The sequence below is a fragment of the Eulemur rufifrons genome, chromosome 1 (genome assembly GCF_041146395.1).
Source record: "Eulemur rufifrons isolate Redbay chromosome 1, OSU_ERuf_1, whole genome shotgun sequence".
Lineage (NCBI taxonomy): Eukaryota > Metazoa > Chordata > Mammalia > Primates > Lemuridae > Eulemur > Eulemur rufifrons.
Genome location: NC_090983.1, coordinates 3152660 through 3177229, shown reverse-complemented (window position 1 = coordinate 3177229; position 24570 = coordinate 3152660). Strand labels below are relative to the sequence as shown.

The 24570-nt window shown below is 56.4% G+C and overlaps 2 protein-coding genes across 5 annotated transcripts in view; both read left to right on the top strand.

Moving 5' to 3' along the window:
- Nucleotides 1–16778, top strand: part of MLPH (melanophilin) — a 47729-nt gene extending 30951 nt beyond the window's left edge. For 2 of the 4 annotated variants that reach the window (XM_069466339.1, XM_069466427.1), the window contains exons 9-15: nucleotides 9335–9520; nucleotides 9779–9934; nucleotides 11238–11330; nucleotides 12105–12182; nucleotides 13761–13818; nucleotides 14658–14758; nucleotides 15422–16777. In XM_069466339.1, coding sequence (XP_069322440.1) covers nucleotides 9335–9520; nucleotides 9779–9934; nucleotides 11238–11330; nucleotides 12105–12182; nucleotides 13761–13818; nucleotides 14658–14758; nucleotides 15422–15448 — 699 coding nt within the window. In that variant the 3' untranslated portion in view covers nucleotides 15449–16777. Of the gene's footprint in view, nucleotides 1–5016; nucleotides 5101–9334; nucleotides 9521–9778; nucleotides 9935–11237; nucleotides 11331–12104; nucleotides 12183–13760; nucleotides 13819–14657; nucleotides 14759–15421 lie in introns of all 4 variants that reach the window. The other 2 variants (XM_069466503.1, XM_069466257.1) reach the window with 2 other exon arrangements.
- Nucleotides 16779–23359: 6581 nt separating this feature from the next.
- Nucleotides 23360–23961, top strand: PRLH (prolactin releasing hormone). Its single transcript, XM_069465679.1, has 2 exons — nucleotides 23360–23459; nucleotides 23798–23961. Exons 1-2 carry the CDS (start codon nucleotides 23360–23362, stop codon nucleotides 23959–23961), a joined length of 264 nt encoding a protein of 87 aa, XP_069321780.1.
- Nucleotides 23962–24570: the final 609 nt, after the last annotated feature.

Here is a 24570-nt window from a genome sequence, read left to right as displayed (position 1 = left end):
TTGTATACAAGCTTTAAGGAAATTCTACTTAGAATGCTTAACACGTGTTAAATGTGAGAATCACAATGTGGACGTTGATTTATGGAATAGTCCATCACAAGATTCCTTTACGTACCACGAGTCGTCCCCACCCCCCACCCCGCCAACCCAACTGCATTTAAACCAGGATTCTGTCACAGACAGTTGATTTCAACTTGAGCAAATACGTTTTACTGGGGAAACGCAGTGTCGTTTTGTATGAGAGCACCGTGACCACGAGGTTCTTTGAAGCTGTAGATGATCCAGGCTCACTGACGCCTCTGATGGGGCCTTGACTCCTACCAGTGAAGTCACAGGACTGGGGGCGTTGTGTAACCTCTGAATCCAGAGGCATGAAACCAGAAAGGGAGAGTGGGGCTGCTGTGGGTGAGACCAGCACCGCAGCTTCGCTGTCCGGAGCCTGGTGCACGTCCAGTGCCATCCACGCGTGGATACGGGGCACGGCGCTCCTCCGGGGACCCTCCAGGAGATCTGGGGAGGGGCTGTCAGGTGGGAAGCCCAGCCCAGTGCCGAGTGTGTTCAGGAAAGGCCTGGACTCAGAGCAGGGAGGGACAGACCGTGTGCGGTTGGGGTTATCTCGGTTCAGGGTGCAGACTCGGGGGACAGGCGAGGAGGGCCGGGGCTTGTGGAGGCTGCTCTGCAGGACTCCAGGGGCTGCAGCACCTCCCCCCATCTGTGCGCAGGAGGGGCGTCGTCCAGCTCTGCAGCCGCCCGCTAAGGCCTCGTCTCCCCGAGCCGCGGCTCACGCTGCAGTCGCTAGACCAGCACTGACTGGGGTGTGGGCAACAGGAAAGGTGCCCAGGGGACCCAGGGCTTTTCTGAGCCATAGGCAGGGCTGACGCTTTGCTGCGGTGTCCTCTGGAAGCGTCCTCCACCCCAGGCTGGACGTTCTTCCTTCACCCAACATCTCCGAGGGTCCTCTTAGTCTCTGAGAGAAGCACCCAGTGGGACCCACACTTTTGGGAGCACAGAACCCCTTTCAGGCAACAGCAAGTAAGGCCCTGATGCAAGGAAGTGTCCTTCAGTTGAGACCAGGCAGTGACTGGCTTGGCCCCTGGGGGGACGTGGGGACTGTAGGGGTTCTCGGCTCTGGCAGGGGTTCAAGGCGGACACGGGTGCCGCAGCCGTCCTGCCCCCACCACTTGCATTCTTAGTTCTGGTTCCGTGAGACAAACTCTCGCACGAGTCAGGTAGAAAAACTTCATCACTCAGACAGGCAGCAAGGCCCCGCGGGAGCCTGGGGTTCACGGGTCCCCCCAGGCTCAGGAAAGCTGCCCAGGGAGGATGGGGTTTCATCAGCATATGCCCCATGTTGCCCCACGGCTGGGGGATCCCAGAAAGCATTTCTCCCTGTACTTTATACCCCAGAAAAAACTCAGTCCCTGGGCTGGCGAGCTGCAGGATGTCCTGTTCTAGAGCCCAGGCTGTTCCAGACAGTTCCTGCTTGTCTCGGGATGCTGCGTTCTTGGCACATCCGACAGTTACTGAGAACTGCAAGAGAAAGAGGGGCAGAACTGGGCAGCCAGGTCCATCCAGGCACCTGTCCTGTAGGTCACAGTGGGGAGCCAGAGGGGCCGGGTAGCCGCCTCTGGCAGAATCATGGCTAGCTCTGGACCTCCCAGTTCCCTAGTCTGAAGACAGTGGGATGAAGATTAGAATTAAGTTGTCTGTTTTCAGTAAGCCCTAATTTAGCGACTTTAGTAATTTTCAGTAAAATACATACCATAGTCTCCAGCCCTGCCGACACCAGTTATCCGTTCTGCTTCCTCAAAACCGATCTCCACCTATTGCATGTTTGTATGTCCTGTCTCTGGAATTCTTTCTCTTTTTTTATTCCCACTAACCTTTATTTACTTCAGCTGCTACTTCACCTGGATTTCCCCACGCGTCTTTATGTGAAGGGGGTTCAGCCGCAGAAAGAACTGCTAAGCCCAGCAGCGCCCAGACTTCAGGGGAGGCCTGGGCAGACCCTGACAGGGGTCTTTGTGAAGGGGCCACTGCTGGGCCCGGGGGGGAAGCCAGTTCTAAAGCCAGGACTCACAGGCAGGCTCTTGGGGGCCTGAGAGTTCTCAGGAATGATATTCGATCACGATTAGTCTGTGTGACCCCCGTTGTCTGTTGCCTGCCCTTGTTTGTGTTTCTGGTTAGACTTTCTGCACGAGGGGTGAGCAGGAAAGACTTTCTGTAGGCGACTGCTCATGCCCAGGGAAGGCCAAGGCAGCACATGCACGTGGTAGAAAGAAGCTTCCGGCGGGCTGAGATGGAAGAGGGGAGAGGAAAGGGAACCCTGGCCACACGCTCCCCTCCCCTCACGCCCGAGAGCCGGCCCCAGCTTGCACACACTGACTCGGTTTCTCATACAAGTGTCACCAGTGACAGATTTAAGTGATTCGCTTTAGTCTCTGGCCTGTGTCTGTACCGCATTTCTAAATTGTGGATTTTGGTTTTGTTGCCTACAACTTGAAAGCACAGGAGTTCATACCTAGTTTTCCGTCCATGCTTATGTAAGTAACATGAGAATTCCGGCAGCTGGAGCCCGCACAGGCTCGGACGCCCATGCCCTGTGTGGGGCCGCCACCGCGACAGTTGCTGCTGTTGGGAAATGTAATTAAAAACAAAAGAATTTCTCCAACCCGGAAAATCCCTCCACAAAGATAGTAGAGAAAGAAAACGATTTTATTGTTGAATAAGCATGAAACCGGAACGTGATGCGCACACCAGGCTATCCATTAGGACAGCACAGCGGTCCCCAACCTTTTTGGCACCAGGGACCGGTTTCGTGGAAGACAACTTTTCCGCAGACCGGGGAAAGACGCAGCTGTACAATTGAAGTAAGATGCTCACTTGCCACCACACAGCCTGCCACCAGATCCAGCTTACTTGTCCCTTGCCACTCACTGATAGGGTTTTGATATGGGTCTGCAAGCAATCGATAATTGATTTATTGTGGTCTCTGTGCAGTCAAACCTGTCTGCTAATGACAGTCTGTGTTTGCAGCCGCTCCCCAGCGCTAGCATCACCGCCTCAGCTCCACCCCGGATCACCAGGCGTTAGATTGACATAAGGAACTCGCAACCTAGGTCCCTCCGCGCGCAGTTTATGGTAGGGTTCACGCGCCTGGGAGAATCTAGTGCCTGCTGATCTGGCAGGAGGCGGAGCTCAGGCGGTGATGCCAGCGATGAGGAGTGGCTGTGAATACAGATGAAGCTTTGCCAGCTCTCCCCCTGTGCTCACCTCCTGCTGTGCTGCCTGGCTCCTAACAGGCCACTGCCCAGTGCTGGTCCATGGCCCGGGGTTGGGGACGGCAGCATTAAGAGATTGGGAAGACAGGAAGGAACCTCAGCCCATTGTGGGGCCAGGCAGACCCGGCACGTTACATGCTCATTCTCAAGATAAACCACCACTTGTCAGGGGACTGGACAGCACCTTTGTCACAGTGTCCATCCTGGCTCTATCATGGTAATCGGGAGACACCTCTGCTGGCTTTATCGAAGGACAAATACTTCTCATGTCTTTAAGGCAGGAGGTAGTTTTGCAAACTGGAGCAAGGTGCCACTGAAGTGAGCCTCTTACCCTCTCCTGGGAACTGGGAGACTGGGTGCTGTCTCTCATGACATTCACATCCCCAGGACGGCTCCCAGGGCCTGAGATGTGAGACGGGACAGAGGCTGTTCAGCCGTTATAAAGATTTCCAAACACCTGAAAAGGACAGAGAAAGAAACTGAAAGAAAAAGAGGCCAGGGAGAAGTCTCTTTCCTTGTTTTCAACGGGGAGAATGAAGCTTGTCATTTGCACTCGGTGTTGGCCCCCCACCACCGGGGCGGAGGGGGAGGACGGCCAGCTTGGCTGAGGCCACCACAAGAGGCTGAGGAGCCACTGCTGCCTTCTTGGTCACTTCCCAGATGGCCTTTCCCTCACTCCCTGCTGCCCCTCCCGAAGCTCCTGCCCACCTCTGCCAAGCCCGGCCACCCCACCCTCCCTCCAGTGTCTCATCGTGGGGCATGTTCCCTTCTCTTTCGCTCCAGATGTGACATTTCACAGTGGCAGTGCCAGGCACTGGCTGGGCTGGGGCTCTATTCCTCCCCCGACGAACGGTGGTGCTCCAGGAGACAAAGGCTGTCTGCTGAGCACCCTCTCCCAGGGGTATTGATCACTCTCTCTCTGCAGACACCAAATATGACTAGAGGTGGCTGCTCGAGGCGCGGGCCAGGTCTAACGGAAATCCACATGTTGACACTTGTCAGCTTATATTGTTCTTTGGGCGGATTTGCCCACTCGAAGCCCTCGGTGTTATGAAGATCAAACTAATTACCTACCGAGCAAGGCAAAAGCATCTTCACTTTCCGCAAGTGTCATTTCCCTCCTTTAAAACAAGGTGAGCCGCCAACGAGATAATGGCAGGGAAGATGCATCTGCTGGGCGAGGAAGAAAACCAGAGAAGAATCGATTTCTAACGTCTCGGTCTGGGAGCTAATAGACTTTGGGTGACTCAAGAGTCTGGTGACTCAAGGGATGAGGAAGTTGTACTTTCAGTCACTTTAGGTTGTCCCCTGGAGTGTCTCCCAGCCCACGAGTGACCCAAGGCTCTTGCTAGCTAATGACCTTTAGTTTGATCACCATGGCGTAATTAATTGACGCCTTCCTGCACTGATCAGTATCGGCAGTGGCAGTGGCTGCCCCTTGGTAATGACACCGTCATAGCCCTTCAGCATTAGCGTCCTGGTCTGGCTGGGCCTGGCGCCTCTCCTGCTGCACCCATCCTGCCCACCCTCCCTCCCTCTGCTGCTCCAGGCTTTTGCTTGGTGTTCCAGAATGTTCCATGTCACAGGTGACCTCCCCAGGCCCTGTCATAGGTGGTGGCCTTGGCTTTCCTTCCACTTCTGGGGAATCTGGAGCTTTCCAGGTAGTGGGTGCTGGTGTCCTGCTGGCGGGAGTGGGCTGGGAGCTCTGGCCACTGTTTCTCTCCCTCTGCTGCAGATCTTTGAGCTGAATAAGCGCATGTCAGCCGTGGAACGCCTGCTGAGCCGCCTGGAGAACTCAGTTGGGCCTCCCCCAACCAAGGTAACACCTGCAGCTGGGCGAGCCCCGCGGCGCCTCAGTTAAAGGAGGCTGAGGGGCGACATGGCTTTGAGAAGAGTCTCTTAAGGTTTTGCAGCTTGTGAGCTCGAACTCTGTGTGCAGTGCTCAGAAGGCAGGGTCGCTCCGCCACACAGGTCATCTGCCCCACGCAGGCCCACTGCGGCCGTCACCCCACCACCCCATGGCCTGAGCGTGGGTGTGAGAGAGCTCGGGGGGCCCTGCGGGGGTAACAGCCTTCCCAGGGTATATAATGGGCGGGGAAAGGCGACTCGATCGGCCCCACAGGCCTCTGGGGTCCAGGCCATCAGAGCTGAGGGGTCTGCTGCCGCTCCCTGTCTGTGAGTGTGCGGCCAGCACCTGCCTGAGCCCGTTGTGAGCTGCTATGACAGGACACCACAGACCGGGCAATTCGTAATGCACAGAAATCGATTGGCTGGTGGTCCTAGGGCCAGTACCTGCTTCTACAGAGGCCACCGGCTTGCACCCCGCCCCGCGGCTCCACCGCACCCTTCCCTCCGTCCTGCGGACCCTGCGGTTTCCCGCCCATGTACTCTGGGAGAAAGCTGTGCTCGTTTCACACCCCGTAGGATTTACGGGGCAGATGTCACGGCAGTTCTTTACACTGTGAGGGCCTCTGAGGAGGATTTTTGAGCTTTATCAGAAAGGTGGAATCTTACAAACAGCACCCCAGATGAGATGTGTGGCTTCTTTACCGACTCAGTCTAATTAGCCCCGTGGTGTTCGTTCCGCGAGGCCCCCAGCAACACGGCCTGGCGATCTGTCTTAATGGGCTTCATCCACACAGAAAATTAAATGATCTTGAGCAACAGCCTGGCTTGCTGGGGGCGGGGGGAGGGATCGATGCCATGGGCGCCGTGGGCCGTGAGCAACTTCCTGGTGGAGGAGAGGCCTGTCCTTCCCTTCAGAGCCCCGGTGACAGCAGAGGTGACTCACTCCCAAAAGGAAGGACAAGAAGGAGGTGCTAGAAGCCTCTGGGCGCAATCCTTGCGGGCGTCACCACACCTGCTCTGGGGGGCAGAGGAGCCCTGGGGGTGCAGGTGAATGAGTGAGTGAGCAAACGAATGAACCAGCTCTGCCTCTGCGTGTCACTCACCTGACCTGTGACCTGTGACCTGGCGGGAGTCGGCAAGCCGCTCTGTTCCGAGCACGGCTGCTGGGGAAGTGCGCGTCCCCGAGGGGTTGTCACTCTAGGGGAGGCAGGAAAGGCAACTGTAGGGAAGCTCAGACGTTCCCTCTAAAGGCCCGGAGTCTGCTGAAATCCGCCCGGATCTGCCTCACCCGGGCAGCAGACGGACAGAGGAAAGCCTGCGGCGTCATTACCGTGCCCGTGAACACGGGTCCCGCACACACGGACCCCAGGAAGGGCAGGTGACTGAAGTGCTGCACCACCTGAGGTGACAGAAAGAAGGGGGCTTGGGGCTCGCAGGTTAGGGGAGGCCGAGGGCAGGAAAGGCTGCTCGTTATGCAGATGAGAATCTGTCAGGCGACCCCAGAGCTGCCCTCAGAAGGAACAGATGGCAGCCTGTGGTGGCCGTCTCTCTGTGGTGACAGTCTCCCTGTGGTGACAGTCTCTCTGTGGTGACAGTCTCCCTGTGGTGACAGTCTTTCTGTCGGGCCTCAGGTGCCAGATCTTCAGTCTCCTGAGCGTTCGTCTGCGCTAGATCCGGGTGAGGTGGAGCAGGGGCCCAGCGCAGGCCCGTCTGCACCCCGGTGTCCCTGGCCAGCGCAGTTGTCCTCACAGGTGCCCATGTCCCCACAGAGGGCAGTTCTTCAGAGATACTGTGTCTACATTGACTCTGAATAACAACGTAAAATACGTCAGAGAAGTCATTCCGGGGTGATGCATTTTGGTTTCCCGGCAGCCCGGCAGGCGTTGGGAGGTGGAGGAAGCTGTAGAAGAATAAATGGAGGTCGGGGCCTGGCGGGGAGGGGGGTGCAGGTGTAAACAGTCCCGGGGCTCCCACTCGGGGGTGAGATTTGCCCAGAGCACTGGAGGAGGCGCGAGCTACTGTGTGGCTGTCTAGGCGCCGGGGACAAGGTAGCTGGGACGAGAGACGGGAGCTTCGAGCAGGGCGGCCGGGGTGGGAGCGTGGCTGCTGTCCTACTTCACGGTCCTACTGAGATCAGGCTGGGCAGGGCCAGCGAGGACGAAGTGGCAGGAGGCAGAGGGGTCCTGGGACCCCGTGGAGGCCCAGCCAACAGGGACGGACGTTTGGGACGAGAGGAAGAGGCCTTGAGGACGACCCCAAGGTGTCTGATTTGAGCGAGCTTCAAAGGGTGGGGCTGCCTCAGCTGCGGTGGAGTCAGCTTACATTTCCTCACCCGCTGCAGCAGCTTCTGTCTGTGAAAGGCAACTGGGATAATTTTGCCATCCTGTGTTTCTGCCACATAACCCTGGTACCTTCTGGGAGCTGGCACATAAATCCCTTCATGAAAGGCTGGTGCCACAGCAGACGGTGCCTGCCCAGGGACGAAGGCAGCCTTCGGAACCAGACCCCTTCCCGCTCACACGTCCGCGTGGCTGCTTTGCTGGGATCTGGCGCAACGTGGCACAGAGTGGGTGTGGGGCAGGTGGCTGTTACCTGGCTCCCTGGCCAGAGCGTGAGAAGAGCACGGCCGCTGGAGCCGGACCACGGTCCCAGGCCAGCCCTGCCTCTCGGGGAGAGACGGAGTGGAGAGAGCAGTGGCCCCACGCTCCGCTTCCCCCAGCTGGGAACAAACGAGTGACACCGTCCCGAAAGGCTGTTTAACACTTGTTAGTCCCCGTCTTATGAGCCATTTACAATCCAACTCCCACTGAAGTTGCAACACGCCACTTACAAGAATTATGACCAAAAAATACAACATTGAAAAATAGCTTCAAGCAGCGGAGAAACAGCTTGAGTCTGGACCCAGAACTTGCCTGAGATGAGCGCTCGGATCAGCTCCGAGTTTCTCACTAGCGAAGGCAAATAAATAGACATTCTGGGTTATATCAGTCTCATCCGAGATGGGGAAACAAGACAAACTCTCCTGGCTCTAAATTCAAGGAGGGACCATTGTGAAGGATGTTACCCACCGTGTCCTAGAAGACATCGCCAAGACGCACTCACAACTCTGTTGACAGTTTTGAAAAAGTCACAAATACACTCTCCTGTGGGCACCTCCAGTCAGCTTTGTGCCAGTGTCTGGGAGTGTGGTCCTGTGGCAAAGCTGGCGTGAGAACGTGGCACAGCACCTGGCCCCGTGCCTGGTTCTCGTGGACACTCGCCACATGGGAGACGACAATGCCCTGGTCACTGAGCAAGCCCAGGACGCAGCGCAGGCCCTAAGGTGATGCGCGTTCCTGGGCGGAGCTGAGCTCAGGTGCCATGGCGTATTTCAGCCGTAACACGGGGACAGCAGTGAGAACCCGGAGGCCTGGGTTGGCAACACCCGCCTCAGCCTCGGCTGGCCGGACCTAACGGTTCAGGGTTGAGGTCTTGGTTTGGCACCTTAGTGCCGTCAGTACCGGGGCCGAGAGCTAGAGGAAAGGGCTTGGGGCCCAATTTGGGGACAGTGGAGGGACAGAGGGAAGGCTTATCCTCTCATAAAAATTCCCACCAAGGAAAGCTCAGTATCTTGTTCAAAAATGGCGGGTCTTACCAGTCAGCCTAAAAGGGAAGGAGATGGTGACGCAGGCGAGAGCCTGGAGGAACCTTGACTGGCTGAGTGAAGAAGCCAGTCACAAAAGGACAGATGCGGTTTGATTCCGCTCATGTGAGGAGTGAAGATCACAGGGACAGAAAGCCGCGGGTTCAGCTGGTGGAGACAGCCTGTTTCGCGGGCTGAAGAGCTCTGCGGCTGGATGGTGGGGATGGTCACACAACTGTGAATGTACTTAAGGCCACTGCACTGTGCACTCAAAAATGGTTAAGATGGAAAATTTTTTGTGTGTATTTTACCAGAATAAAAAAATTTTAAGAGAAGAAAAAGCAAAAGAAATGGCAGGTCTGAGATAGCCAGGGTGGGGGGTCAGCACCCCCGGGAACCCCCCAGCCCTGCGGAGCCTGACTCTGAGTGGGTCTGGCGGGGGCACGTGGGACGAGCTCATGCAGACAACGGACGGGGATGGTGGCTCCAGCAGGGGCCCGGGTGTGCTGGGCGGGGGGCATCCCCCAGCCCCCGAGCTCCACGGCTCCAGACGGCTGACGGGCCCGTCGCGTGTTCCCGGCAGAGTCCGGCTGCCAGAGTGCACACGGATGCCGACGTGGAGGAGGAGACCCTGAAGCGAAAGCTGGAGGAGCTGACCAGCAACATCAGCGACCAGGGTGCCTCGTCTGAGGAAGAGGAGGGCAAGGATGAAGAGACAGAGCTGGACAGGGGCACCTCCATCAGGGCCCTCACCCTGGTGGGCCCAGAGGTGAGGCCACCCCCAGGGGTCTCGGCAGGACCCAGCAGAGGCAGGGGCAGGGATGGACAGTCCCAGCCTGCCAGCGGTTTGTAACCAAGCCACCGCCCTCCCCAGGGTGGGTGGCCAGCCGCGGGGGGCACAAAGGGCCCTTGACAAGAGCCGCAGGGAGACCGGCGCTGGCCGGCCAGCTCCCAGCGTCCGCAGAGGAGCACAGGTAAGGCTGAGCGCTCCCCTGGCTGGTGGTCAGCCCCGTGCCTCCCTTCCTAGGGGTGCACAGCCGCAGGCCAAGCGTACAGACAGGACAACAGCCCTCAGGGCCGAGGGGACCCCGCCCGGCACAACAGGACCACAGACGAGGAGCTGTCGGAGCTGGAGGACAGAGTGGCCGTGACGGCGTCCGAGGTCCAGCAGGCGGAGAGCAAGGTAGCCCCGGTGGGCCGCAGGAGCATGGGGTTCTGCAAAGATACTGGTGACTGTGACCAGATGGTTGAAGGGCTCACACAGGCCCCCCACCCTGCCCCCGTCGGCCCAGTGTGTGCGTCTGTGGAGGCCGAGCACGGTTTGGGGTTCCTGGGGGACTCGCCTGCCTCAGCTGTGGCTGCAGAGCTTGAGTCTGGGTGAGGGACACGTCCATAGTGTACAGAGGTCAAAGGACAGAGCCAAGCGTTCGGGCCTCCCGGGACAGCCAAGGCGAGTTGGACGCTGCTGTGTCCCCCCTTGCCCCCCAAGACCCACCAAGAAGGGAGGGTCTGCCCCTCAGGCACCCACTGCCCTTCCTCCCGATTTTCTCGTCAGCAGGCCTGTCACTCCCCGAGCAGGAAGGGCACAGCCCCCAGAGCCGGTCACGGCACGGGGAGTGAGTTGGGCTCAGGGATTTCACTCCCTCCTGCTTTGCAAAGAACGTCCAAATGCCTCCCGTGTGGCCAGCATCGTGTGGGACACAGACGATACAGCTGTGAGCGTCTTAGACCGAGCCCCTGCCTTCGTGCAGCTTATACTTTAGTGGAAGGAAGTAGATGACAAACAGACAAGACCATTTCCATTCATGAACAGCGCTATGAAGACAATAAGTGAGGGTGAACCCTGGAGTGCTGGGGTGGGGTGCTTAGGTAAGGTGGCGGGAGGGATACTAGGAAAAGAGGCCAGTGTGGCAGATCTAGAGGACGGGTCCAGGTGGAGGGAAGGGCAGGTGCAAAGGCCCTGGGGTGGTCTCAAGCTTGGCATGTTCAGGGCCCAGCAATGAAACCTGACTCCAGACCAGAGTGATGAGGGCGGTTGGGAGGGGCAGAGAGCCACAGTGAGAGGGACCTGGGCAAGGCGTGATGGATGGGGCCTACTTTCTGTTTCCAGAAGCTTCCTCTGGCCTCTGTGGGAGGATTGTCCTGAGGGGGGAGGAGAGGAGGGCCAGGGCAAGGGTGGTGCCCGTGGGGCTGAGGCCGGGTGCGTGGTAGGGAATAGCGGGATAGTGGGGGCCCTTGGAGCCCGGGGACCCTTCCCCTGATGGGACCCGGACCTGCTGATGTGCCAGAAGTGCACAGAGCCCCCCTCCTCCTGCCGGGGGTGACCCTCAGGGAGCACCCGCGCACGCAGGGACTGGGGCTGGACGCCAATCTTAAGGGAAAACACAAGTGAAATTGGCTTCGTGAGTGAACTGGGGGCAGCTGCTCTTTCTTCTCCGTGACCTGGAGCCGGGCGTGGCATGTCTGTCTGTCTGCTCCTCTCCCAGGTTTCGGATATCGAGTCCAGGATCGCAGCCCTGAGGGCCGCGGGGCTCACTGTGAGGCCGTCGGGAAAGCCCCGGAGGAAGTCCAGCCTCCCGGTGAGTGTGTTCCCGGGACCTCCCTGCACACGGAGCCGCCCTCTGGGTTTCCTAATAACGAACTGTGGCTACGTGGAGATGCTTCTGTGTTATTTGTGTTTCTGATTGAAGAAAGCTCTTTTTGAGGGCACCGTCGGCCCCCAAGCTGAAACACACACACAGACACACAGACACACACAGGTTAACACGCACAAGCAGCCTGAAGGGGACCACCTGGTGTGCAAAGGCTCAATACGTGGCCGTCTCGCAAGGGGTGTGACTAGGCTGGATGGGGGACACCCCTCAAGGGACCTGCCCTCCTGACAGAGATCCCAGGCCAGCAGCCTCCCTCCTGATTCTGCTCAGGAACCTTCAGACAAAACCACCCTGGCGAGGAAACTTGGCAAAAGAATAAAGGATGTCCTTCGGAGAGTCCCAGATAGGGTCGCCAGATAAAACACAGGATGCCCAGGGAAATCTGAATTGCAGATAAACAGCAACTAATTTTCTAGTATGAGTACATCCCACACAACATTTGGGACACACACTAACAAAACTTATTTGTTGTCTATCTGAAATTCAGCGTTCACTGGGTGTCCTAAATTTTAATTTTCTAAGCCTGGCAGCCCTAGTCCCGGAGCTCGGGAGTGCCGTTCCGGGGGCTGACGCGCCACCCAGCACTCCCGACGGAGAACGCCCACCCTTGCGTCCCACTGGCCCGCTCCCGCTCTCCACCCTGTGGCTGGAGGTAACACGAGGCAGTAATAACTTGACAGCCTTTTCCTTGTCCTCCAGATATTTCTTCCTCGAGTTGCTGGGAAGCTTGGCAGGAGTCCAAAGGATCCTGACACAGGCCCTCCGGAGGAGGTCAAGGTATGTGCTAGTCCCTCCACAGCCTGGAAGCTGCACGAGGAGTGGAGATGAGTCCGTGGAGTGGCAGGGCTGAAATGTCCACACCGAGGACGTGGCAGCTCCCGTGGGCTGGCTTCCCTGGTGGCGGGTGCTGAGACGGGTGTGTGTGGCAGTGACGTTGGGGGCACCCAGGCGAAGCCGGTGCGGGAGTGGGAAAGTGAGACGGGCGAGGAAGGCAGTGAGCAGACGCTGGCATGGAGCAGACCCGGGGCAGGCTGACTTTGGCCCGGTCCTTCAGGGAGCTCTGGAGTCAGCGTGGGCCACACCTCAGAGTTGTCCCGCTCAGGGGCAAGGCAGCAGGGCAGCCTCAGTCAAGGGCAGGGACCTGGCCCTCCTGCCCCTGCCTGCGCTGGCACCATGGGCTCCAGGGGCCTGGGTACCTTCCCCCGCCGGGAGAGCAGCCCTGGCTGCTGGAAGCGCAAACACCCAGGAGCCAGCGCGCAGACACGCAGGGAGCGTGGGCAGAACACGCCCAGACACCGCACACAGAGGCAGGAGCCAGCCCAGGATGGAGGAGATCTCCTGCGTTTGGGGGTGGCTAGGAGTGGGATGAGGGGGTGCCACTGCCAGCGCCCCAGGAGGAGTGGGTGCCAGCTCCAGGTCCTGCCTACAGCCCAGTACCCGCTGGGAGCCATAACGAACAGGTGGCCACTGCCCTTATTATGCTCTTAATAGTTATAAACGGTACTTTTGTAATATCCATCATTGCATTTGCTGTTCAGAAACTGGGCGAGCAGGCAGTGCTATTAACCCTGCTGTACTGACGAACAAACTGGGTGCTCAAGGGGTGGACGCGCCAGATCAAGCTCACAGATAGGAAGGGACAGTGGGCTCAGCCCAGGCCCCCAGCCCTGACCTCTGTGCTCTCCACTGGGCCGTGGCGCTTCCACCTCTGTCCTGGGAGGCCCAGCCCTGAAGGCTTCTGCAGCTGCCTGAGCAGCCCACAAAACGAGACAGGCAAAACCCCAGGGGGCCCAACGCTGGGAAGAACTTCTAGGAATTGGGCCACTGGCTCTCTCCACCCCCTGAAAAGGCCAAACGTAGAACAAGTTACCCCATTGCACAAGGTGATGGGCTGGAAGAGAGGAGAGGTGTGGGCCCGACAGCCGCGGGGAGCTGGGAAGTGTATTAGACACGATGAATCTTCCAATATCCCCATAAAGTGGGCGATGGGCCCATTCTACAGGGGAGGAGACTGAGGTCCAGAGAGGATAAGTGGATTACTTGTCACACACTGGTAAGGGGCTAGCACTGGGATTTGAACCCAGATCCGTGAGGCAGCAATACGTGCCCTCTCCCCCATACCACCCAAAACTGGCATTTCCCCCAAAGCTGAGCTTCTCTTCTACTCAGGCATTTGGTGCTTCATGGGTTGAAAACGTGCTGATGTTGTTAGAAGTTCAGATATTGCCAGAGAACAGAGATGGTGGATCTGGTTAATTAGAATCTGGAAGAACAATAAGAATCCAAAATCGGCTCATAAAGTTTCTAAACATTACAACAATTTGGGGCTGTCTGGAGATGTTCTCTTTCTTCTAGGCAACAGCTCTGCCCTATCTTCTAAGGAGAAAGTTCACTGATTTCCCAAAAAGTCCAGGTAAGAGCCACCTGCTGCCCAACCCTGCGGGCCCGGGAAATGACAGGGAGGGAGTGTTCTGTGAATTTGTCATCTGTGGGACACCTGTCGTGTCCTGACTCCTGAAGAGCACTCTCGGCACCACTCGCGACCCCCAGAGCCCGGGCAGTTAGTGATCCGGACGCAGGAGTTTGATGCTTCAAGCCTGTGAAGTTGGCGATGGTAGCGGCAGTGTTTTCCTTGCTTTCCGATGTAGATTGTCCTACTACGGTACAGGCCTGGCCTTCTTATGGAATGTACAGGACGTCATTTGGCCTTCCTTAAAGTCTTGGTGGTGACCGGGACATCAGCTTTGTCCTGGACAAATGGGATGTGAGGGCTCCCGGCCTCCCCGCACGTGGCCGGGCTGTCACAGCTCACCTGGCGGCCCGACCACGGCTCGCCGGAGGCCAGCAGCTCCCAGGCCCTCCTGTTGTCCCTGTGTCTGAGCTGGGCCCGCGCACCCCGCCCCCCACTCACACTGCGCCCCAGCCAGGGTCCCAGCAGGCAGCTCTCTCTGTGTCCCTCCTCCCCTCACAAACAGCCCTTGGCTCCCGGCTGCTGCAGAAGGAAGTGGGATTTCCTAGCACAGCCCCGCAGACTTTGACCCTGTGTCCACACGGGAGCCCCGCCCGCCTCCTACTCCGCCACCGAGATGCGCTTTCCTTCCCAGGGGACGACACACGTCTCCAGCAGACGTTGGTTTCTGAGCCCACCTCGCAAGCCCAGACACACACGACTCCCCCTCCACACGCCTCTGTCCCACTTGGGGTAAGTCTGTGATTAACAAACGCCCCTCCTTTATTCTGTTTTCCCCAAAGGCAAAGACGATGATTCCTTTGATCGGAAATCCACGTACCGCGGTTCCCTGACTCAGAGAAACCCCAGCGGGAGGAAGGGAGCGGCCAACCACATCTTTGCGGTAATGTTGCCTCTCGTTTTCTGAGGATCCTTTAAAATTCCGTGACCTGTAGGATTTACATGTAGCTATTGAGTCTTCAGAGTGAAGAAAATCGGGATAAATGAACAAGAATTAAAGCCAGAGATTCAAAGCAAAATCTTGCCAACAGGGACTTGAAAATCTAAGTGCTTTGAAATAAGAGTAATATCTTCTTGTGCTTTAGAGCTTTCAATTTTCAAATACTTTCCATCCATACACCCCACAGGACAAGGGCCAGTGTCATTGACTCAAATTCATAGCTGGGGAAACAGAGGCAGAGAGAAGTTAAGTAAAAAAACACAGGGGGTGTTGACTGATGCCTTGAAAAAAGCAAACAAAAAAAAGCAAAAGAAAGTGCTTACTTGACCAACATGTTTCTGTGTGCACACCTGTGTGTTTCTGTGTGCCCACCCGTATGTATCTTCACTCACACTTGTATGTGTGAACACCCATATAATCTAAGTTTGTGTCTACCTATGTGCATTGCACATCCATGTGCACACCTGTGTGTTTGTATATTTCTTTGTGCGTGCACGTGTGTGTCGGTTACATGCCTGTGTATTTGTGTGTGTGCTCATGCACATACATCTGTGTGCACACCCATCTGTGCACGCTTACGTGTGCATGTGTGTCTGTGCTTTGCAGAAACCCGTGATGGCCCACCAGCACTGACGGGAGAGCTCCATGGGGCAGGGCAGAGAGACAGGGCCACCCTGCACTCATTTGCCCTCCACCACGGCCACCGTGTCCCTCAATGGCTCTGCACTTCCTGCTATCCACGGTCACCTTACAGTGAGAAACACCTGCCCACGTGGACTCCCACCTGCGAGATGACAGCAGCTCTCAGTCCGTCGCTGTTCGCCCAGGTTCGCTGATGACTTCCAAGGCCACCCCTGTCAGCCTCTCTGATATAGGAGAAACAGCAAAGCTGGTGTGACTCCAGGACAATGTTGTTTAAACTTTTGAAGGACACACAGAAGACCTTTTCCACTCTATCTTTTACCCCTTTCACTCTGGGCTTTGGTATGTTGCTTTCCATGAACAGAATGGGAAAGAGATGACCCATTAGGGCACCAGCCATGTGTATATTCTTGACTATCTGTATCCGAGTGTGGGCAGCTGTGTGTGTATTTCCTGTGGGTGTGATTGGAAATCAGACGTCAAGACATGTGACTGAACTAATGACCAGCTGAAAAATGAGGGAGGACTAGACACCCTCAGGCCCCCACACCACACACACCCATTCTGCAAGTTCCCTGGGGGCCACAAACCGGGAGGAATTACCCTGCGGCTGAGGGTAGCGAGTGAGCATTTGCTCTGTGCCCAGAAGCAGGTGCAGAGGGCTTGCCAGGACAGGCGGCTGACGGAGCCCTGGACAGGCAGGGAGAAGACCTGAGTCCCGGCCTGGCTCCACCTCTCACTATGGTGGGCCCAGTGGGACAAAGGACAGAAGGTCAGAACCAATTAGTGACGTCTGCCAAGGGCCGGGGTGGGAGGGGTGGCAGAAATGAGCCAGCCACTTGCCATTGGTTGCACAGATGATCTCTGAGCTCTCTGCCTCGGCCAGTCGGGGACTCGGAGTTATTTCTGGATGTCGGCATGGCCCGTCTAGTTTTAAGGGGAGCCCACAGGACTCCCCAGAGCTGCCTTTGAACATCACAGCAGTAATTGCACCTTCGCCCTCACTGAGGTTGGCCCCAGACAAGGCCCTTGGTGGAGCCGGGGTGCTGGGTACAGCTTCCTTCAGAATCAAACAGGTGGCAGAGACAAGGGTCAAGCCTTGTGTCTCCAAGGGTTGACCAAGTTAGGGGTCTCCCACGCTCTCTGAATTTGACACCTCAGTCAAAACTGAAACAAAGATTCAAATCCCAGGCAGGGATTTTTTCATGCAACTCCCAGCATTATTTATAAATTCCATTCTTTGAAAGAATTTGTCAGAGTTCCTTTCCCAGGAGATGGCTACTTAGGGACAGCTTCGGCGGAAGCTGCGCACAGCAGGTCAGGGACCGCCGAGGCCGGGCACACGGAGCAGTGCAGCTGCCGGCTCCTCGTTTCCAGCCAGAGATTGCCAGGAGTCGGGGTTTCACTGTGACTCCAGACGGAGACGAGGGACAAGCATTTAAAAGATTTCTCTGAAGTATTTTTCTGCAGTAGTCTTCTTTATCAGGGAAAAAAGAAGAAGATGCTTCCCAGTTACAAGTGAGCTTTGAGCCTGCAGCACAGGTGCTCTGCCCAGACAATCTAACGCCCGACACGTTGCAGTGCAGCCCCCAGATCACCAACGACACCTCACCTCACTGCACATTGTTGGAGCAGGGCACAGTTTGACAGGCTGTGGCTCCAGCTCTCATCAGAGATCAAGCCAACCGTGCATTAGAGTGTTGCAGTGTTTACCATGATTTCCTGTCAAGCCCCTGTTCCAGTAAGTTCCAAGGACTGTCACTTGCCAGCTCTATCCAGAAGAACCTGTTTTCCTGGGAGCCAAATATCCCATTCCCAAAGGCATAATAGAATTGTCACATGCTGGGCTTCGGGGACCCCAGCCGTCCGCATTCAGCACTCTGGCAGGAGCCCAGTAATCTTTACGGGTACTCAACAATGCTCATATCTCCAAAGTTACTCCTATGGAGAATTTTTATTACATATGAAATATCTTTTACTTTATTGGGATAAAACAGAAAAGATAGCCACACAAAAGAAAAGAGGATAAACAAAAGAAAAAGTCAGAATCATCTACCAACCAGCAACCACTGTTAAGTCCCTCCAGACATCATTCATTAATATATTAGCTTTTAACCAAAACCCCTGAAAGTTAATGTACTGGTAGGTGGGAAAAGCCCATTCTAAACATGCCCTCACACGCACAGCTTCTCAGGAAAGAGCCAGCCCCAGGAAGAGGTGTTTCACCCACGTATGCTGCCCAGGTTCCCCTGAAAACATCCACAGCAAAATCTTCCCAGAGACAGCCTCGCTGGTACCCACACAAACAAACTTCTCAGGTGTTTCCAGTGACCGCACCTGCAGCTCATGACATCCGGCCTCAAATGCCCAAGGAAATGGTCGTGCGGGGGCCAGAGTATTTTGCAACGTCACTGCAAACACCTGTGACCGTCTATGATGGTTCACTTTGTATGTCAATTTGACTCTGCTCCAGCCTGAGCAAGAGTGAGACTCCGTCTCTACTAAAAATATAAAGAAATTTAGCTGTACAACTAAAAATATGTAGAAAAAATTAGTCAGGCATGGTGGCGCATGCCTGTAGTCCCAGCTATTCAGGAGGCTGAGGCAGGAGGATCGCTTGAGCCCAGGAGTTTGAGGTTGCAGTGAGCTAGGCTGATGCCACAACACTGTAGCCTGGGCAACAGAGTGAGACTCTGTCTCCAAACAAACAAAAAAAAACTTTGGCTCTGCTATGGATGCCTATATATGTGGTGAAGTGCCAGCCTAGATGTTGCTGTGAAGGCATTTTTTAGATGTGATTACTATTTAAATCAGTAACCTTCACGTGAAGCAGATGACCTGCTGTGGTGTGGGTGGGCCGTCCCCAATCAGCTGAGGCCTTGGGAGAAAAGACCGCAGCGCCCCGAGGAAGAGGGAGGTTCTGCCCCAGATGTCCTCAAACTCCAGCCCGCTGGCTGCCAGCCCCCGCTGTCCCATAAGCCAATCTCTCTCTCTCTCTCTCTCTCTCTCTCCACACACACACACACACACACACACACACACACGCTGTTGGTCTGTTTCTCTGAACAACGCTGTACAGTCCCTATACAAGAGCCTTGTCTAACATCTCACCGTCACTGTGTTTGGATCTGGAAACCAGTTACCCGGGAGCCACGTGAGAGAGTTGGGGACACCATTTCTTTTGATCACAAAGGCAGTGACAAGTTCCCCGGGCCATGGCTCTGGGGGCAGGAAGGACTCCTGCTGCTGCTCCTCCCTCACTGAAGCCACCTTTCAGTTCTCAGGGACGTCACTGCCCAGATGACTCAGACTTCAAAAACCACTTTCTAATTGACAAAGATGAGGGCTTTCAGAATTTCTCAATAAGTTGGATTTTCAGAAGCTGTTTCTGCCTCAGAAACAGCTTTGCTGGTAACTGCATGTTCCTCCTGCTATGGCCATTTCGCGGCCACAGCTCGATGGCCTCCAGTCCCCAAGGTTAGCTCTTCCCCGCCAGGTAGCACAGGGTCTCTCTAGGAGTCCAGGAGAATCCTGTGCTTGAGAAACACGCAGGCCAAAGCCCCAGGCTCTAGTTTCTTGCAGGAACAAAGACCGGGAAGGAATATTTCCTCAGTTCACCCAGACGCGGATTTGTGGAGCCCACGTCAGTTTCCTGGGGCTGCCGCAACAGAGTCCTCCAAAGCGGGGGGATGACGACAAGTGAAACGTACTCTCTCATAGTGTGGGGGCCCGAGGTCCACAGGCCAGGTGTCAGCAGGGTGGCTCCATCTGAAGCTTCTGAGGACAGTCAGCTCCTTGCCACATGGGGAGGGCAGCAGACGGATGCCTGCACGACCCCCACCCCCCTGCTGCCTCCCACTGGTGAACCCCCAAAGCAGCAAGATGCCAACGCCGCACTGTGACAAAGCTGCTCTGCTGAAAGGGGGGATTCACTATGCCCCTACACACATACACACACCCCCCACACAATACATACACCACACACCACACACAATATACACTAAACACACACAACCCACACTCACACAGTACCCACGCAACACACATACACTACACACATAACACACAATGCACACACACACCCCACACACACTAAACACACACCACACACACAACCCACACTCACACACAGTACCCACACAACGCACACAATGCACACATACACACACTCCAGTAGTGATGCCCAGGAAGCTGCCTCCGCCTCCCCCAGGGACTCACAGTTTCCACTGCTCCAGGTTCCTCTTGCGCTGGGCAGAAGACCCGCCGTCCAGACTGGCCCACGCCCCATGACAGCCATCACCACCATCGCCACCATCGCCACCATCACCACCGCCACTGCAGGTTGAGCATCCCTTATGCAAAACGCTTGGGAACAGAAGTGTTTCGGGTTTGGGATTTTTTTGGATTTTGTAATGTTTGCATTATACTTACCAGTTGAGCATCCCAAATTTGAAAATCCAAAATCCAAAATGCTCCAATGAACATTTCTTTTGAGCATCATGTTAGGGTTCAAAAAGTTCCAGATTTTGAAGCATTTCACATTTCTGGTTTTGGATTTGGGATACTGGACCTGTATCTGTTAGAGTCACCTGGGGAGCTTTGGCTGTCACTGACGTGGAACTGCCCCCAGGCATTCCGATGGGATTTGTCCAGGCACAGCCCAGGCACTGGGATGTTTTTAAAGCGTCCCAATGGCTCTAATCTGCAGCCTGAGGCAGGGACCCTGTGCCCACCCTTCCAGGGCCCCCTTCCCTGCTGTCCCCTTTACCAGCCACCCCTGGACTGCAGCTCTCCCAGGGAGCTCACCTGCCAAATGCTGCATCGCCAGGAATAGGCAGCCGTGCAGGGAGAAAGAGAATCACGTGTGACCAAATGAAGGGTGAAGAATTGCCCTGAAGCTTTTCCTCAAAGTCTGAGGGAGGCGCAGGCAATGGCGCGTTGCCCGTCTGCAAGAATCCAAGGGAACCACCTGCTGCTTCCTCTCCAGATAGTTCCCTTAAAAAGATTGTATTTGCCTAGGTGTGGTGGCTCATGCCTATAATCCCAGCACTTTAGGAGGCCAAGGCAGGAGCATCACTTGAGCCCAGGAGTTCAAGACCAGCCTGGGCAACACAGCAAGACCCTGTCTCTACCAAAAAAAAAAAAGGCAAAAAAAAAATTGGCCGGGCACGTGTAGTCCCAGCAACTCGGGAGGCTGAAGTGGGAAGACGTCCTGAGCCCAGGAGTTTGAGGCTGCAGTGAGCTCTGATTGTGCCACTGCACTCCAGGCGACAGAGCAAGACCCTGTCTCTAAAAAAAAACAAAAAAAATTATACTCAACTTCACTTAAATGCCCTTTAATATAATCTATATTCAGAATATGAATGATTCCATATTCCAAGTTAAATGGTAGAATATTACACAGTTATTTAAAATGGCACAAATATACAGATACTTTGAAACAACTTGAGGACATGATATCATAGGTGAAAAGAATGGGATTCAGCATGTGTAAGTATGATGAATCTACTGAGAAAATACACGGGAAACTCACTAAAAGGAAATACATCAAATGTGGAAAGTGACTGGCTTCTTTGACATTATCAGTGCCTTTTTTATATTAAATATTTTGTATGCACTAAATTTTTCCCAAATATATAGGAATTGCTATAATAAAAAATAAACTTGCCTTATAGTAGTAATAAACTTATGTCAATAATAATAAACGTTACGTTAAGTATTCATTATGAAGACTCTAAAAGCCTTGAAAAAATATAAATCATAGCATGAGGGTGAAAATGGTTTGCCTATAGTAAGTGTAACTAGAAAGCGCCGGTGGTGAGTGAGCAGGGCTGAGACGGGCCGTGGAGAGCCCTGCTGGGTTTGGTGGCTTTTCCCCCTCACCTTTCCACGGAGCAGCGTGATCGAAGGCCAAAGACGGGGGGACAGGGACGGGAAGGCCCCCGCAGGGACACCTGCTGCGTTAAGGCCGAGGCGCAGGGACGGGGCACAGTTGACGCTGCCGTCTGCCCGAAGGCCAGCGTAGAGAAGGCAGCTAATGTGTTTTAAAACCACTTGGCCCAAATGAAATTATATAATCCAGGAAGGAACAAATCACGTCGCTGATGAGTTTCTTTAAAAAAAAAAAAAAAAAAAAAGGAAAGGAAAGAAAGAGATAAAGGCCTCTCTCTCCTGATGCCGCCCGGTGCAGGAGGCGGTGAGGTCGGTGAGGTCGGGGACAACAGGCCGGCTTGGGGAGGGTGTATGGGGGCCGCGTCCTCCTCGGGCTATAAAAGGAGGGAGGGGCTCCCGCTGGCCCCACTGCACGGCCAGGCAGCCTCGGCCACGCTCGGGAGCTCGCAGTGAGTAGCACACCCAGCGCCAGGGACCCGCGGGGCACCTGGGCCTGGGTCGGGATTCACCTAAGGCCCCCCCTGCCCTCCTGGCAGCCGGGGCTGGCCCTGAGTGGGACAGGCTGCAGCAGCTGTCCTGGGCTTCATGTGTCCAGGGCCACCTGCCCTCCCGGAGCCCCTGCGCCCCGACACCGTCCGTGGGCAGGAGTCAGACAAAGGCTTCCCGTTCAGCTCTGTTCTCAGTGCGGACCCGGAAACCCCCCTGGGCCGGCAGCAAAACCCTCCAACTCTCCGAGTCTCAGGGAAGCAGGAACCGAGCCGGGCTCGGCTCTGAGACACCCCAGACCACACGGGTCTCTGCAGAGGAGAGGAGTAGCCATTTCGAGCTGCTCTGACCGACAGCACTTTCCCTGGGGCTCTGGGAGAGGCTGGAAAGTCGAGGTCGGCAGGGGGTCCTCCCCTGAAACAGACGGGGCTCTTCGGTGTCTGCGATGGCACCTGAAGGGCTGAGGGTGGAGCAGGGCAGGGGTCACCTGTGGCGGGTTTGCCAGGTCTGCAGAGTGGACACTGTCTAGGCAGGTCAGCAGGGGGGAGCTGGGTCCCCTGGGTCCTCTGTCCTCAGGCGCCCGCTCCTCCCATCACCGTGGGGGCTTGTCCTGCCGTGTGAGGAGAGCTACCAGGTGCTGCAGGGTTATCGTGGAGCCTCAGCAGATTGGCGCCGGGGCTGTGGTGAGGGCGAGCGGGCTTGGCAAGGATGGAGGATGCCGGCCCATCCTACAATGCCCAGCTGTCCGCCAACGTCCTCCTGCAGGGCAGGGGTGGCATCAGGAGACCCTGGGATGAGCTTGGGAAAGAACCATGCGTCGGGTCCCCGCCCCTGAGCCTGCTCCAGGCTCAGCCCCCCAACCCCTAAACTATACCTCCACTTCTATACTCCCTGGGACCCCCGGGACCAGCTCTCACAGACCTGCTCGCCTGGGTGCATAGCAGGCACGGCCGTCAGAGGCCTGCCACTCCTCCCGGTTCCTTAGCACAGACGGACACACAGGCCCCAGGCTGCTCCAAGACAGCCCACCTCTACACACGCGAAGCTCACTCCTCCCGGGCCTTCCTGACCACAGAGCATGGGTGCAGATGACAGAGCCCGTCAGAGGCTGACGCTCACGTGCGCGTCGCACTTAGTCCTCACTGTGCAGAGGAGACAGCCGGGTCCCAGGGAGGGCAGGGCCGGAGCAGGGGGCCAGCCTTACCTGCCGCCTCTGTGCCCACTCCCACCAGCACAGGTCAGAGGAGCACACGGAGAGGTGTGGCTGCGTGCACACGCACCTACACACGCCCTGTCACGTGCACACACGTGTGCACAGTACACTGGGACACACGTGTAGATGCACAAACCTCGCCCTCACGCACATGCGCACACGCTCTGCACACATCTCTCACACACACACACACACACAGTGTCCACATGGCCAAGGTCCCAGCTTTGTGCTCACGCACCCTCACACCTGCATCATGCCCTCCCGCCCCTCTGTCCCCAGACGGCACCCTCCTCGCCTGAGGAGCGAGGAAGATGAAGGCTCCGAGGGTCTGGCTCCTGTGCCTGCTGCTCCTGGGCCTTGCCCTGCAGGCGGCTGCGAGTCGCGCCCACCAGCACTCCATGGAGACCCGCGGTGAGTGCCTGGCCCCGGGCGGCCCCCTCGCCCCACGCCCACCCAAAAACGTGCAGGAGAACCCAGGGTGGGTGGGGGTAGGAAAGGGGAGTTCCATCCTGATGTGCTTTCGACTTCCTGCTTCCCAAAGCCACCCCACACCCAGGAACGGCCTCGCCAGGCCCTCCGGGCACCCCTTCCTTGGGGGCTCCCAGCGTGGCCTGGGGCCTGGGCAGCAGCCAGCTGAGAGGCCCCGTGGGGATCTCTGAGCATGGGCACCCGCCCTGCCACCTCCAGGAGCACAGTCACACCGCTGGGGCCACTAGCCCCGTGGGCCACTCTCGCTCTTTCTTTTCCAGCCCCCGACATCAACCCTGCCTGGTACAGGGGCCGCGGAATCAGGCCTGTGGGCCGCTTCGGCCGGAGGAGGGCAGTCCTGGGGGTTGTCCCCAAGCCTGGCCAGCGACGCCGGCCAGCCTGCTTCCGCCTGGAAGGTGCTGCTAAGTTCTCCCAGGATGGGTGACAGCCAGCTCGTCAAGAAAATGTCTCTGGAGCCTTCCCTGCCCCACCCTCCCCTCTCCTCCTAATAAAAGTACGGCTGTGTTTAGCTGCACATCTGTAATTGCGCTGATGACTCGGAAGGTGTGTTCTCTTCTGGGCTGTTAGCCTACAAGGAAGCTCAGGGCCCAGCAGCCTCTTAGGAAAGAAGGGGCTCTGTGACTTGCCCAGGGGCCCCTGGCACTCAGTAGAGGAGCTGAGACTCTCCTTGGTCACCTGCAGCCCATAGCCCATACCCATACCTAGCCCACCCTGAATGGCTGCCCAGGCTGTGCACTGCACCAGGCCAGGGGCTGCCATGCACCACGCTGCGTGGGACACCATCCCCAGAGGGAGGGCAGCACAGACCCCAGCCTGAGCCCAGTCCCTCTCTCAGCCCCAGTGCTTTTTTTAAAGACTTTATTGGCTGGGCATGGTGGCTCACGCCTGTAATCCCAGCACTCTAGTAGGCCGAGGCGGGTGGATCGCTCGCGGTCAGGAGTTCGAGACCAGCCTAAGCAAGAGCGAGACCCCGTCTCTACTAAAAAAAAAAAATAGAAAGAAATTATCTGGCCAACTAAAAATATATATAGAA

What these genes read in the sequence shown, in the direction of transcription:
- PRLH (XM_069465679.1), top strand. Translation starts at nt 23,360, where the DNA reads ATGAAGGCTCCGAGGGTCTGGCTCCTGTGCCTGCTGCTCCTGGGCCTT. An exon ending in GCACTCCATGGAGACCCGCG is followed by an intron (nt 23,460 to 23,797) that starts GTGAGTGCCTGG and finishes TTTCTTTTCCAG; the next exon opens with CCCCCGACATCAACCCTGCC.